The sequence below is a fragment of the Hippichthys cyanospilos genome, chromosome 1, assembly GCF_059441005.1.
Source record: "Hippichthys cyanospilos isolate Australia breed blue-spotted pipefish chromosome 1, RoL_Hcya_1.0, whole genome shotgun sequence".
NCBI classification, from domain to species: Eukaryota; Metazoa; Chordata; class Actinopteri; order Syngnathiformes; family Syngnathidae; genus Hippichthys; species Hippichthys cyanospilos.
In genome coordinates this window covers 24070201-24085039 of record NC_142369.1, presented here as the reverse complement: position 1 = coordinate 24085039, position 14839 = coordinate 24070201, and the positions used below count along the sequence as shown (strand labels likewise).

The following is a 14839-nucleotide window of genomic DNA, read 5'->3' as shown; positions in this document are numbered from 1 at the left end:
TTGATAATGCAAAGCTGAGAGCTGGATCCCATTCCACATCATAAAGCATCCCCCACGTCATTAAACTGACTGAGGAAAGACCGAGATGTGCACAGCTGTTATCGGGGACAAAAGGGGTTTGGAGATTTAACATTTTAAAGCATATTCTCTTTTGAATAACACTTTTGTTTACTAAATCATTGCTGTATTATTCCTTGATAATGGTAATGACTTACAGTAAGTTGGGACAGTCAATATTTATTTATTTTTTTAGGATTGATACCAGTACAAGTACTCCACTCTTAAGTAGTCGCCGATACGATACCAAGCACTGACGGCCAATGCACAAAATGTACGCTAGCACCTGTTTCAGACTGATACCAAAACAAGTGCTCAATTCTCGATTAGCAGCCTATAAGCCAGCCCTCAGCAGAAGACCTCATCAGGGGACGCTTAAAATGTCCTCATTCCTCCACATAATTATGAAAAGAAAAAGATCTATATGTTCCAACAAAGCACGTTTGTTTAAAATGGCATCATATTAATAGCATTTGTTTGTTATTTTCATTTGTAATCTCTACACTGTGATCGTAGAAGTGCTCGAAAACCCGAGGCCCTAAACCTAACCCCCTAACCTAACCCTACTAACCCCTAACCCACTGATCATAAAAGTACTTGAAAACCCTAATCCTAAACCCTAACCCAACTAAAACTAACCTCTAACCCATTAAGATCGTAGAAGTGCTCGAAATTCCCAACCCCTAACCCTGACCCTAATCCCCTAAAACTAACCCTTAACCCTAATAACAACTAACCCTTAACCCTAATAACCCTAACCTTTAAACCCTGACCCGACTAACCCTAATCCTTAACCCTAACCCATCGTGATCATAGAAGTGCTCGAAAACCCTAACCTCTAACCCTAACCTAACTTTCACCCTAACCTGGTATCAGTACTTGCCCATTCCTGGATTAAAGCATTATTTTGCAATTGGGGAACTCGAAATGAATTAGACGGTGTTTCCAAATTTATGATGGATACTGAATGAGCAGGAGAACAAATATGTACATTGCCAGTCAGTTATTTTTGATTGGTTTACTGTAGCCCAATGACATTCTTAATGATTGTGCTACAAGGTAACAAAGTCATAAAGATGTTATTAATAATTAAAGATATTATTCTACTTTTCACAAAATGTGACTTCCATGTGTAAAATTCCATTATTTTTTTTTTAAATCAACTAACATTTTCCAAATAAAACGTGTTCCTTTTCTCCATGTAAAGTGGCAAAGGCGTGCATTGACGCGCGCGTGTTCACTTGTAGGCGTAGCTCTCATCGTCGTACTCCAACTCAATGTCATCTTCCTGCTGGCCCAAAAGGTTGTACTTGAACTTCCTGTACACCGTGCCATCTTGCGCCATGTACACGATGTCGTCCTCTTCTTCGTCTCGGTCGTCCTCCGCCCCGACGATTCTGTCGCTGTACTCGCCGAAGGAGGACGCGACGGCTCGCCGCGTGGATCGGTCGGCTTCTTTGCCGTCGGCCAGCTTCTCGTAGCCGCCGCTTTTGGTTTGGGGCTGGCTGGCGGCGCCCGGCGACTTGGAGCGAAGTTGGAGGAGGACGAAGAGCCCGGCCCCGACCGACAGCGGGAGGAGGACGCAAATGGTCGTGGCTAGTTTGACTCCGCCTCCGCGCGCTCCGTCCAAGTCGCTGCCGTCCCTCAGCACAAAGTTGACGTCCAGGATGCACTCATCTGGGAAAAGACAGAAAAAAACCCCGCTTGACTCGGCCTCCCGCCAGAGGCGAGCGGCCCGTCGGCGCCGCCCGTTGATCCGTCACCGACGGACACCCCTGTTGCGGACGGACCGACCGACCCGCGACGGGAACGCTTATAAAAACGACGGAATAAGAATGTCGGAACGTGTGTTTGATATCGGACCTTCCGTCGGATGTCCATCGTCTTCGCTAGCGCTTTGTTGTCGCCGGCAGAACATGAGACGTTTTTCAAATGGCCAGAACTCCTTAACCATTCGCGCTCGCCAAGAGATCGGTGGCATATTAGTTGATTATTTGAAGGTTTTTTCGGAGGGTAAGTGAAAGTGGTTTTTTGGTTCATCTTTTTTGCATCGTTGCGTCATCTTATTGTTCGTGTTTTTCTTCCATCGTTTTTGCCATCGTTTGATTTTTTTGTGAATTATCGTGTGAATACTGGAAAAGAGAACGCGGAGGAAAGTCCCATGGAAATTTGTACAGGTTTCATCGGAGACTCCAAAGGAGGAGAGCGATCTCGAGGCCAGCCCGGTTTAAGGGTTACCTCAGTAAGGTAAGAAAAATCTTGGATGATCATAACACGTCAATTGACCCTTTGCCTGCGAAAATCCATGCTGTCATGTATCTCAACCATATTTCTGGAGTGACACATTTGATTCCACGCTAAAATATGGCTCTTTTACACAATTTGATGTTCCGGCATGTGCTTTTCTTGGAACCATCCCTTTTGCCCCATCTGTTATGTTGCTAACAAACGGTGGGCTTGTCTTACCCAGGGAGGCGCGGCAGTCGCAGCACCGCCAGCCGACGGGCCGGTCGGCGGGCGGCAAACGCTCATGGCAGCAGCTCAGGCAGCGCCCGTCATCGCTCAAGATCTGCGAGGCCGGACAGTCGGTGCAGTTCCAAGCGCCGGCGCCGCGACACCCTAGGCAGGAGCGGTCGCACGGACGGCAGTCAGGCGCCTCGGTCTCGGACGCTCGCTCCTGGAAGCACCGAGAAGAAGACGTCGGCGCTGGAACGACGACGAAGGTCACGCAACGTGAAGAAAATGAAGACCTCGGAAGCTAAATACGATCCAATTAGACACCGGGATTCACAGATGCTCGAGCCGATGAGCTGGTATCCATGGTAACACGACTGGCAGGATGTAGCGCCAGCGCCTAGACATAGACACACGCATGGTCATCACATATATACATCACATATATACTTGACTAAAATGAAGAGCTATGTTCCATATACAATGAATATGTCATAACTGATTTATAAGCCACTCATTAAAAAAAAAAAGAAGAAATGAATGAATGATTTATGGCCCATCAAAGCGTTTATGTAAAACAGTGGTGGCCAGCAAGGCCTTCTAACCCTAATGAAAGTCCATTTCATTTGATTCATTTTCTGACACACACGAGTTGAAGTGTGAGTGGAAATACATTTATGATTTTCAATGCAAATGAGTTGTTGGACACCAACAAAGGTTGCCTGTCAAACTGTTTGCAATTGCGATTAGCATTAGCCCATTAGCGATTACCATTTTAAGTCAACAAACAGTAACTACCTTTTAGGTCACAGATACAGAATAATATACTATTATGTGCATTACACATGTAATGGTGTCCTTAAAATCAATTACAAATGATAAGTCAACAATATTCCATGTGGAAATTATATTAGAGATATTTTCATTCATGGATCTGGATGTTAAATGACTAGGGTTAATGGGTTATATATATATATATATATATATATATATATATATATATATATATATATATATATATATATATATATGTGTTTGCGTGTGTGTGTGTGTGTGTGTATAAGGTCAGTGAAAAGAGAGCATTATTATCTTCACACAGAAGACATTTAGAAGCCCTCGAGCAGGAAAGGAAGTATTTCTTGTGACTAATCGACTGAATTTATTTTGCCCTTTACTGTGCACAGCAGCCGCTTTCGGCAGATAGTCTAAACAGGCAAAACAGCCGAAAGTGTTTTTAGCAGGGTACACTTAAATTTCTCTAAAATCCTGAAATTTCTTTCCTGTTTAGGCCTTAAAAATAGAAAAACGCCTGCCTAATAAAGACTACGGTCCCAAAGTGGCCGCTGCGCCCAGTAAAAGGTTAATGACTGCAAGCGCACAAAGTTGTTGAGGGCTTGAATTCCCCACTGCGATAATTGACCTCAGTGAGCTTTGGAAATCCTGCCGGGGGCAGGGAAAAGTCAAACTTCCCGCTGAGTCATCCTCACAAGGCCCGCTCGCAAACCTGTGCAGGTCTTGCAGGTGGGGTGGCACTTGAGGCAGCTGTGCGTCCAGCTGTGGTGATAGTAGCCTGGCGGGCAATTTTTCAGACAGCGACTTTGCTGCCTCATGTAGACAAAGCCGTCCCGACAGTTCACGCAGTCGGTGTCGGCGGGGCCCCGACAGCGACTGCAGGCGGGGTCGCAGCGCTCGCACGCCATGCTGCTGGTGTTCCCGAAATGACTGGAAAAGGAGACGTGGAAGGAAGTCTTTAATAAGCCTCAACGCTTGAACCAAAGTCCTTCTCGATTGGACTGAGAAGGTAATAGAACAGATCGGACGATTTTGCTGTCAAAGTATATATGCTGTCAAAGTATATAGTATAATTGACGCTCGTCACCCCGAAAAGGGTTTACAATCACCTAAAGGTGTCACTTGATTGCGCAAAAGCTTTTAAATGGAGAGATCATTTCAAAAGTGCTTGTAAGAAATCACTAAGGCTACGTTCACACCGCAGCCTGAAGTGACCCAATTCCGATTTATTTTGCCTGTATCCGATCGTATGATGTCAGTGTGAAAGACACAGATCCGATTTTTTCCAAATGCGACCCAGGCCTCTTGGATACTAAATTTGACACGCGACTGCAGTCCAAACGTCCCTGTCGCATTCATCCGAGAGCCACAAGTCATAATGTTCGAAAAGGCCGAAAGCAGCTTGTAAAAATTCAAAACAAAAATAGCTGACCAAGCCAAGAAGTTTGAAAATATTTTGATGGCGTGTATTTTCTGTGTGTGCTTGTGTGTGTCTCTCTCTCCTTTCGCTTGGAGTGAGCTGCTCTCACTAAACGTGTGAGGGAGACGTTGCTGTCACAGCCAAATACCAGACTTTTCCCCTCTTTTCCACCTCAAATGTAACAGATCGAAACCATTGTGGCTCCTGTACGACGGTGGTACTTATGTAAACGCGAACGATAAAAGTGGGCCATTACCTGACGTTTGGCTTCGGTCTGTGTTGTATTATAAATAAGCAGTTTTGTAATATTATTATTATTATTTTTTTTTTTTTTTTACAGCTCAGGAGATAACATGCAGCACTTTCTTATTTGATGGGACGTCATGACTTCATGTGGTTTCAACTCCTTTTTTTATGTACTGTATGTCATTATGTGGGTGCCACCCAGTGTCCAAAATGAGATACTACAGCACTAATTTAAAGAAACTATTTCAACACAAATTAAAGTGTACGTTTCTTTGCACTTCTCTGTATTACTTGAAAAGAAGCAGTACAACTACATATTTTAACATTTTCCTTGCACTGGATATTTGTGGTTCAGTGTATTTATTTATTTTGAGTTCATCTTATAATGTGTATAGATTTGTATAAAATACATTCTTTCTGAAAAAATGGATAAAAAAGATCAAACACTGTGTTCAGTAGGTACAATATATTATTTTACACAAACAACTTTTCCATTTGGACAATCAATAGTATTAGTTAACACACTGTACCACAACGTTTGAGTCAAGACACTCATTTAACATTAAAAAAAAATATATGTGCTGTAAAGTATATCCTATGACACATGACAAAAAAAGTCACAAAAAGTATGAATGCTGAAAAAACGGCATACTCCGCTCAATTAGTCAAAAATGGATTCTGTATGAAAACTAGTCCAGTTTAATTCAACTCAGAACTCATGATGGGAACACTAAACCGTATATTCCGGCTTCTCAACGGAAGAACATTTGACAGTATTGCCCTACCCTTCACTACACATCAGTGCTGCAGGCATAGACACACTAACAATGACACAATGGCAAATATTGAATGAAATAGTACTTTTAATATTTTACAGCACCATGAGCTAGCATATTACCCTAATGAACACGCTAGGACCAACTGACAGGCAAACAATCATGTGCAAGTCAATAAACTCAATTGTTGACGTTTATACACAATTGCAACAACAAAAGAGATTACAGAGCTATTAGAAGCTGTACGAGGAAAGACACCAAAAATATTTTTGACTTAGACTGCATACGATGGTCTAGTTGACCAATGAGAGAGGATTTCTTATACGCAGATGAACATCACTACTTTATTCGTTACTTAAGCCTAATCAGGGTGCCAAAAGATGGCACCAAAGAGGCTTTGCGTTGTGTGTGTGCGTGCCCTGTGAAGCGTCATTCCACATCCTCGACACCAGGTAATATAGTGACGCTCCCATTGTTAAAGTCTGTGTGTGTGGGAGTTACAAATTGAAATAGCTGTCCACATTTTTTTTTTCTCGAAATAGAAAAAAAATCCAGCACAATGTGCCGTTTTCTTCAGCTTAAAATGTTGAAGATATCGGTGTCCTGTGTTAATGGTTTAATTTTCGACATCAGATGATTCAGTTGGTCAATGTTTCTAGTTTAAATAAGGAGCGACATTTGTGGGGGGTTTTTTCAGGCGCTTTGATGCATTTGGAAAATGCGCTCCATCTTTCACGCCCTCAATGCTTCGTCTTTTTTATTTAGTTATTTTTAAACAAAAAAAGAAAGAATCTACTGGTATATTGCGGAAAAAAACCCTGCGAAGGTTTCCTCCATGCCAAACAGATTAGTTGACTTTAAACGCATATGCCGAGGGCACTGCTTCAAGACCCTTGCTCGGCTCCCCGTGCGACATCCACCGTTGAGGGCAGGAGTGGATGACAACTCCTGCCCTCAACATTGGTCGATGTTGCACCGGGAGCCAATCACCTGTCTTGTAGGAGTGCCCGTGGGACGATTGACTGATTGTCTCCTCAGTCTTGTCCAAGTTGCTGTTGTGCCTCCAGGAGCTGTTTCTGAGTGAACATCACACGCGAGTGAGAACGTGCGGCATGAGGATGACGAAAGAAAGCGTTGGGAAGATGTTGTAATAAATTGGATTTTCAAGCGTAAACTCCGCTTTCCAGTTGTTATGTTTGGTCAGCTACGGGCTCCACTCAAGGGCAACATCTGAGGCCGTTACTCCGAGGGCAATTTCGGTCCTCGGTTCCCCGACTAGGGCCAAGGGATGGAAATGGGAAGGGATAACGGCACAGTTACAGTATATGGTGTAATAATGAAAAAGTTAAGTAAATATGTGTGCTGCAGTTATCTTTGTCCACGTAAATACTTTTCACGTTTAAAAAATTCTGGTACCCACATACATAGGCATGAAAGTGCCTATGTATGTGGGCAGGACCAGGGACCAGGGACCAGGGGGTCTGCATGTACTATAATGGTATTTAATAACAGTATATGAATGTAATAAATATTTACAGTTCCAAAAGAGGAAAAATACATTTAAAAGGAAATGTATCTTTTGTTACCAAACAATAAAATAATAAAAATGAAGTTTTAAAAAAAGGTGACATTGAGGTTGGGGGATGCATGCAAACAAGAACGGGAGCAAGGGAAGTCCGTACTACTGACCTCTCCGAGCAGGCCTGCACACAGCTCCTGCCCTGCCTGAAGAAATCCGTCGTACAAGTGGAGCACTGCAAGCTGTGGCGTCCGACACATGTGGCGCAGCTCAAGTGGCATCGCCCGCAGGTTCGCTCCTCCTTGTCGCCGTAGTAACCGGCAGGACACTGCTGCACGCAGGTGGAGTCTGACAACCAATGCAAAAAAAGGAAACGGCAAGAGTCTCGCATGGATGGAGGTCGCGCGGTGTACTCACTGAGCAGGAAGCGCGGCGGGTCGCAGCCCAGGCAACGGTCCGGACCGGGGCCCCCAGAGCAGCTACTGCAAGAGGCGTGGCACGGCCGGCACCGCCGCCCGGCGTCCATGAAGGTGTGCGGAGAGCACTGGCTATACCACACGCAGTGGCCGGCGGCATCGAGGCGACGCTCCGACCCGCAGCTGAGGCACGACGACGGCTCGTTGCCCGAACACGTCAGACAGGAACGGTCGCAGTCTTGACAAAACGGATTCCGTATTGACATGATCAACGATTGTCAAAAAGCATGCAAAACCCAAGAACATTTTTTGCACTCCAAGCACTGCCACGGACTGTTGACCAAAAACAAGGCAGCCGGCTAAAACGGATGTCGAAGTCGTCGAGAGATGGTGTGACAAACGTCACCAGATCAAATCCAGAAAGCCGCTGTGGCAGATACATCCAATCAGAATAACACACTTAACCCACATTTGTGGGGGCACATTGAACTTTTTTTTTCATATTTTAGTTCCCTTTTGATTTTTTTCCCTTTTAAAGGGTTAAATAGCTAAGCTAATGAACTTTATGAAATTGGAGTGCCTTTTTTGTGCGTACCACTCGACGAGAAGAAGTCAGCGCATTATGATTCAGAAAACATCAATAGCGATCAGCAACATACAAGCTATAAAAGTGAAGTTGGGATGTTGAACCATGTACCCTGCCTATCGCCTAAAGGGGCTGAGATTGGCTCGTGCATACCTGCAGGCTAAGCGATTAGGATGGACGGACTGACGGACGTTTTTACTCTCCAGTATTTTCAAATGATTTTTCGATCATACCTCTGCACTCGCCATCAGTGTTGTCGTAGTAGGTGTTGCTGGGACATTGGGGCAGACACTCCCCGTTGTAGCGCAGCGCTTTGGGGTTGCGGCACTTGTCGCAGTCATCGCGGTCCGGCCCGTCGCAAGAGGCGCAGTCGGCATGGCAACGGACACACTCCCGCTGCTGTTCGCTTGGGAAAAAGCCCTCCGGACAGTCGCTCACGCATTTGTCGGCGTGGAGGAAGAAGTAACTTGCACACTCTGATGAAGGCCAAAAACAAAAAACACTCTAGATTAAAGTTGAAACTATTTGAAAAAAAATGACGTTGCGAGCATAATTTATTCATATCGGAGTGTTGCAAAAAACACTTTAATTTTGTTGACAGGGCCTGTGTGCTTGACATAATAATTGCCGCATCTCGATTTGCCTGTTTGGTTCTGGCAGAATGACAGCATTTTCCTTTACAAGCCCCTACCACACCTGGATTTTTGTTTAGTCCAAAAATGTCCAAATTGTCGGACTAAAAAAGGTTATCTCATTTGGTACATTTGGTTTATTAAAATCTCACTTGCTCTCTGTTCCTTTTTTGTTGTATTAATGTCATTTTCGCGCCACGTTTGATTTGACATACAGAGGTACTCACTGTGACAGAGTCCGTCCCTGTTGCACCGGATACAGTCGGGGGCGCAGGGGAAACACTGCGCATCTTTACTGTAGTAACCCGGCGGACAGTCAAGCATGCACCTGTGCTCCAACAAGAAGCGGTCGGGCACGCAGCTCAGGCAAAAGGAAGCGTTGGCGTGACAGGACGTGCACTCGGAAACGCACGGGCGGCAAGCGCCGTCCTCGGGGAAACCTCTGCAGATGAAAACATGTATGAGGGAAGAACACAAAGAAATGCTGCAGCGTAGAAACATAGTGAAGAGAAGAGGTGTCAAACTCAAGGCCCGGGAGCCAGATCGGGTCCACCACATCATTTTGTGTGGCCCGCGAAATGCCGATTTGACTTCAAGTGTCTGGCTAAAATACAAAACGTGCGAGTTGTCTTCAACTTTTAAAAGGTTGCGGAGAAAAAAAGCCAAGGAATTTTTGATTCCAATCTCTCTTTTGAACAGTTTTTATTGACCTCTGATTTCCAAACTAGACAGGTGCGTGACCAACTTGAAAATGTATTCGACTTTAAAGTCATTTCGGCCCTCTGACAGTGTCGGAGAAATCCGTTGAGAAGACTGAGACAAGCCCAAATGCTAGACTGTAAAATAGTCAAATCCGACCGGCCAAGATTCACATTTTGGCTTGCGAGGGGCAGCTGAGCTCACATTTCCGCGTTTGCCCCTCAATCTGTCAGTGAGCCGCTGCCTCCGTTTGCTTTTTTATTCAATTCAGCAATCATTGCACAATACAAGACATAACAAAAGCCAACCGCAGATAGGCAACGCCGCTGCTCTAATCCAACAGCTGGGGTAAAGTTCCTTGAGATACCAGAAACTTGACCTGACCTGTCACACCGTGGCACACAGGCCGCGCGTTGCAGATAGAGCCCGGAGTGACACCGAAGGCACGCATCGGCGTGGTGACATGCCAGGCAGCCCTCGGGGCAAGCGTCGCAGCGCCCAGTCGTGGCGTTGACAAAGGTGGACGCGGGGCAGCGACTCACGCACGTTTGATCGGACGTCATGAAGGCGTCTGCAAAACGACAATAAGAAGCTACATTTCAAAGCATGCGTGTTAAATCAAATCATGGCGTGACTACATGAAAATGGTACAAAAGCCACCTGAAACCACATGACAGCACATTAACCCACCTTTGTGACAGGTGATGCAGTCGTCTTTGCGCGCATCAAAACAGGTCTCGCAAGAAGAATGACACAGTTCACATTCTCCTTGTCCTGACACACACATACACAGAAAAACACATATTATGAGGCTCACCATTACTTTTTTCTATTCCATAAAAAGCGCATCAGTTGAAGGACGAAAACAAAGAGACGAAAAATGGGGACATACAGTGGACCCCGACGTCCTAGCTTACGTTTTTTTCACATTACGAAGTGGAATACCAAGTTTTTTCGTTTCCTTGTTACGGCATTTTTCCCGCCTTACGGCATCAACAACAATTAGAAAATTCAAACTTGGCGGTCAGTGTGCGTGCGTATGACTGAGCGAGTCACTATATGTGTCACTAAGATGCTGGTCTGCTGTTGGTCGGCGTCACTAAGATGCCGATATACTAAAGACCTCATCTCGTGTGAGTGCTTACGATAGCGTATTTATTGTGCAATTTAGTGCTTGATTCCAACTTTAATTGGTTAGCCCAAGGGTCCGAAGATCCCTGGTGATGTTAAAAGGAGAAGTAAGAAGATGATTTCTATGGAAACAAAGCTGGAGATAATCAAGAAATATAAAGTATTGTTCACAGCACCAAAGAAAATACACGACGAAAGGCTTGAAAACTCGTCGGTAACCTCAGAACTCAAGGTGGCAGAATTAGGAGAAGAACTTCAGCTTGTCCTACCATTCCTGAAGCGTCCAGTAGCGCAGGATCCCAGCTGAGTTCCTTCCACACACGTTCCATCTTTCAGCACCAGCCCGTCCCGGCACGAGTCGCAGTCGTCAAACCTCGGACCGCCGCACGTCTTGCACGCTCTGTGACATGCCTCACACTCCTGACTCTCCACATCCACGAAGAAGCCCTCTAGGCACTCCTCCACACAACTGCCATCTATATACAGTATGTACATACACACATACAGCACACACACAAATACGTTTGTCTTGCTGCTCTTTCAATGTGGCTTCTAAAAAATGGTGAGAGGTTGTACCAAAAAGGTAGAATCCCGTTTGACACCAGTAGCACTGTGATTCGTCGCAGGTGGAACAGCGCCGGTCTTGGCACGGAGCGCATGTCATGCTCTCGCTAATACCAATGGTGCCATCCGGGCAGGACTTGTAGCAATCAGAAACCAACCTGTCACACACAAACACAGCACAATAAAATTGTGCAAAACTGCAGACAGCGTGTCCATTTTTAACTTACTTGTAAAAATCATCTTCACACTTGAGGCAAATGGTTCCTTGCTCAGGGTGTCCGGAGTCCTCTGCAAGGAACGCTCTGGTTAGTATGTTTGCATAGAATGGTGCTGAAAAGTCAACACACCCCTGTTCAGCTTTTCGTGATGTAAAATATGACAACTACATCAATTATTTCAAAACGTTTTCCCGTATGTACAACTCAATAGGAGGAATAATAATTCAAAAATACCAAGATAATAAGTATGCAGATCGTATGTTCAGAATCGAAACTCAGCCAAGTTCTCTTGGCCAAACAGGTGAAAGCCTTTTTTTACAGCACAAATGAATGGCAGATCCCTATGACAACAAAAATGTGCCGAAACACTTATAGGAAGCCTTGTGTGGTATTTTGGTCCTTTTGGCTCTTCTGATCGTTCATAAGTGCCGCACACTGACCGTATACCAGTGTATACCAGTGGTAAAAATATTCTATGTCTTTTCTTTTAAACATGAATATACAGCATGAATATAGTAATAAAGATAATGTTACTGTAGTAAATTCATAAAAGATAATATATAATAATGCAAAATACAAAATAATACATATATATGGAAATGCGTACTGTATTTTAAACAAATCTATACAAATTTAGCTGCATTCCAAAACTTGCTAAACGCTTGCTCGTACATACAATTGTTATCAATTATATGCACTGCCTCGTAAATGATTACATAAATTCGATTAAAAAAAACTCACGGGTTGTAGCACGGTATGTCACCACCGGGGGGTAGTCGAGGACAACAAAAAACAGCAACTGAACTGATCATATCAAAAATTGAACAACGCATCAAATAGTTGAGCGTATCTTTAGAGCTGGGTGAAGCAACCTACTCAAAGGACTTACTACATAGTAGTCCACCTCCAGTTGTTACTCTATAAAAGTATCACCCAGTCCATCTTTTTATTATGTTTTACACGCTTCTTTACCATCTTTCTGAAGCTAACTGGTCTAAATTCAACCAACCGCATCACACCCACAGCTTTCAAACTCATTGGTTTCCTTACACCAAATCTTACAGAACTCAACAATAGGTTTATTCTCGTTTAGCAAATGTCATCATTCAAAACTTCACCAATATTATTCATAGCACCCTCAAGTTCATAAGGAATCGTCTGCGTAGCTATTAGCATCCTGAACGGCAGGCCTCATTAACCTGCTGCTCTGTCTTTGTCTTGTGCGGCGTTTTGTTGTCACTTGTCATTGCTTGATGTGCAACCGATTGCCCCACTGTCAGCGAAAATGAATTTCCCTATGGGGACTGAATGAATCTAAATCTACAGCCCGAGGTCCGAGGTTTGACCCCGCACCCCCACCCCCATCCCCATCAGTCATTCACACAGGTGGGAGAAAAAAAAGAGAGAGGCACTCACAAGTCAGAATTCTTGCCTTGAAGTTGTGTCTCAATAAGTGTGTGTCTGTATGTGTGTGTCCTGTATAGTTAAATACTCACTGTGCTGACACTGTTTGCAGCCATCGTCGCAGGGGAGGCAAGCTTCAGATGTAGCAAGCTCACCTAAAAAACAAAAGTAAAAAACACTTGACACATTTTTGATATGACAAAGAACGTGTCACTGAAATTTCTCCGAGGAGAAAACATCACAAAATTATGCAATACACCGTATAATAGACGTGAAATAGTTGCAGATCTAAATCGCCTTCCCTTAGGGGCTTTCATCCAATCTATTTAAAGATGTTGCATTAAAGATGTGCCATTGAATAAGGACAAACTAAATGTACCGTTCCAGACAAAAGCCCTATCCGGAGCAGAAATATGATACATGATGCATGATGGGAGTTATGATACATCAGTCCATCCACACGTTATCTTGAGCGATGACCCTCACCAGGGTCGCTAGCCAGTCGTCTTCCGGCAAGTGGGCAAGCACACCCTGAACTGGAAAGCCCTCATCAGGGACTTTAATACGATATGTGACATGATGAGGGTTTGTTGCAGAAGGCTTTTCCTTGTTTTTGTTTTTTACCTTCACCAGTGCTGCACTCCAGTGGAATACATCGTCCTTCTCTGAGTTTGTGTCCTGGGCTGCAGCCGAGGCAACGGCTGGCCGACGTGCACGCAACACAGTCGGATGCGCACGGCTCACAGCGTTTGCGATCAGAGTGGAAGAAGCCCTCGGGGCAGACGTCTAGGCACTGGCCTCCATACAGGTAGCGGGACACATCCAACATATCTGGACGAGGCGAGAAAAGGATCAAAACCTGCATATAACAAATAGACCGTACAAAAGCGGACGATGAGCTGCTTTGGTTCAAGGCAGCAACGGTGGAGTAGATACAGTACATCCAGGGCTAAGGAAGCCCTAATTGATAGTGTGTGAGAGTGGCAAACAGGTTTCATAAATAAGCTAACGACGGCGATGCAGACTACTGCAGACATGCTGACTGGAGGCCAGCCCCGAGCTTGTACCTTTGTCACAGCTGGTGCAGTTGCCAGGACCTTCATCGGTGCACTCGTGGCAGGTGTGGTGGCATGGGTGACACTCTCTGGCTGCGGCGTAGCGCCCCCTCTGGCAGCGGATCGCACAAGTGCCCTCGTCGAAAAGCCTACACCAGGAACAATGCAAATGTGAAAGTCAACAATGGCAACCAGCAAGGCGCGCTTTCAACAGTGGCAGGCGGGTGCGCATCCACAGTTATAAGAGGGGGTGCAGACATGCAAAATTTTCTAAGCTGCCCAGCACCGATTATTGTTTTACTCCTCTCGTCGCTGAAAAATGCTTTTGTTTCCCGCATTGCCGGGGCTTTAAAACAAAGAATATTGCAAATGTTTTTTTTGTTTTTTCAATATAATCGATTGCATTGGATTTACGATGGTACAAGATGTCTTGGGAGTGAGGGACTCTCACCTCGTGTCAGGGCAGCTGGTGCAGTCCTCTCTCTCAGGCCCCGTGCACTCCAGGCAGGTGGCGTCACACAGGCGACACTTGCCATGCCCGCTCATGTACTGGCCTGCAACGTGGACACCACAGCGTACAAACAAGCCTTGCAATCAATCGGTGTCATCACTCGAACAAGTTGAAGCCTCACTTGAGTGACATTCCTCACTAATTCAAGATTACGCTCGGGGTGGAAAATAAACCCAACAGGGTGCCAAATGATGCATGGTAGGTATCTAATACCATCAATGTGCTACTCGATATAATAGACATCGAGGTAACATTCCAAGTAACGTATGGCGTGCGGACTGGACATGAGATTTGTAATGCTAATATAGCATTTAAAGAGAGGTGAAACATTTCAACTAAAAAGTAATTAATCAATGGGT

The 14839-nt window shown here is 44.8% G+C and overlaps 1 protein-coding gene across 1 annotated transcript in view; it reads right to left on the bottom strand.

Annotated features, from left to right (window-relative positions):
• Positions 1 to 778: 778 nt before the first annotated feature.
• The window catches only part of LOC148429742 (proprotein convertase subtilisin/kexin type 5-like), a 90030-nt gene continuing 75969 nt past the window's right edge, over positions 779 to 14839 (bottom strand). Inside the window, exons 21-37 of the mRNA XM_088419522.1 lie at positions 14421 to 14523; positions 13982 to 14118; positions 13539 to 13745; positions 13007 to 13069; positions 11520 to 11580; positions 11305 to 11450; positions 10998 to 11204; positions 10288 to 10371; positions 9982 to 10168; positions 9126 to 9340; positions 8500 to 8742; positions 7682 to 7918; positions 7435 to 7612; positions 4016 to 4233; positions 2808 to 2911; positions 2524 to 2734; positions 779 to 1734 (exon numbers count right to left, since the gene is read on the bottom strand). Coding sequence (XP_088275648.1) covers positions 1295 to 1734; positions 2524 to 2734; positions 2808 to 2911; positions 4016 to 4233; positions 7435 to 7612; positions 7682 to 7918; positions 8500 to 8742; positions 9126 to 9340; positions 9982 to 10168; positions 10288 to 10371; positions 10998 to 11204; positions 11305 to 11450; positions 11520 to 11580; positions 13007 to 13069; positions 13539 to 13745; positions 13982 to 14118; positions 14421 to 14523 — 3041 coding nt within the window. The 3' untranslated portion in view covers positions 779 to 1294. The remainder of the gene's footprint in view (positions 1735 to 2523; positions 2735 to 2807; positions 2912 to 4015; positions 4234 to 7434; positions 7613 to 7681; positions 7919 to 8499; positions 8743 to 9125; positions 9341 to 9981; positions 10169 to 10287; positions 10372 to 10997; positions 11205 to 11304; positions 11451 to 11519; positions 11581 to 13006; positions 13070 to 13538; positions 13746 to 13981; positions 14119 to 14420; positions 14524 to 14839) is intronic.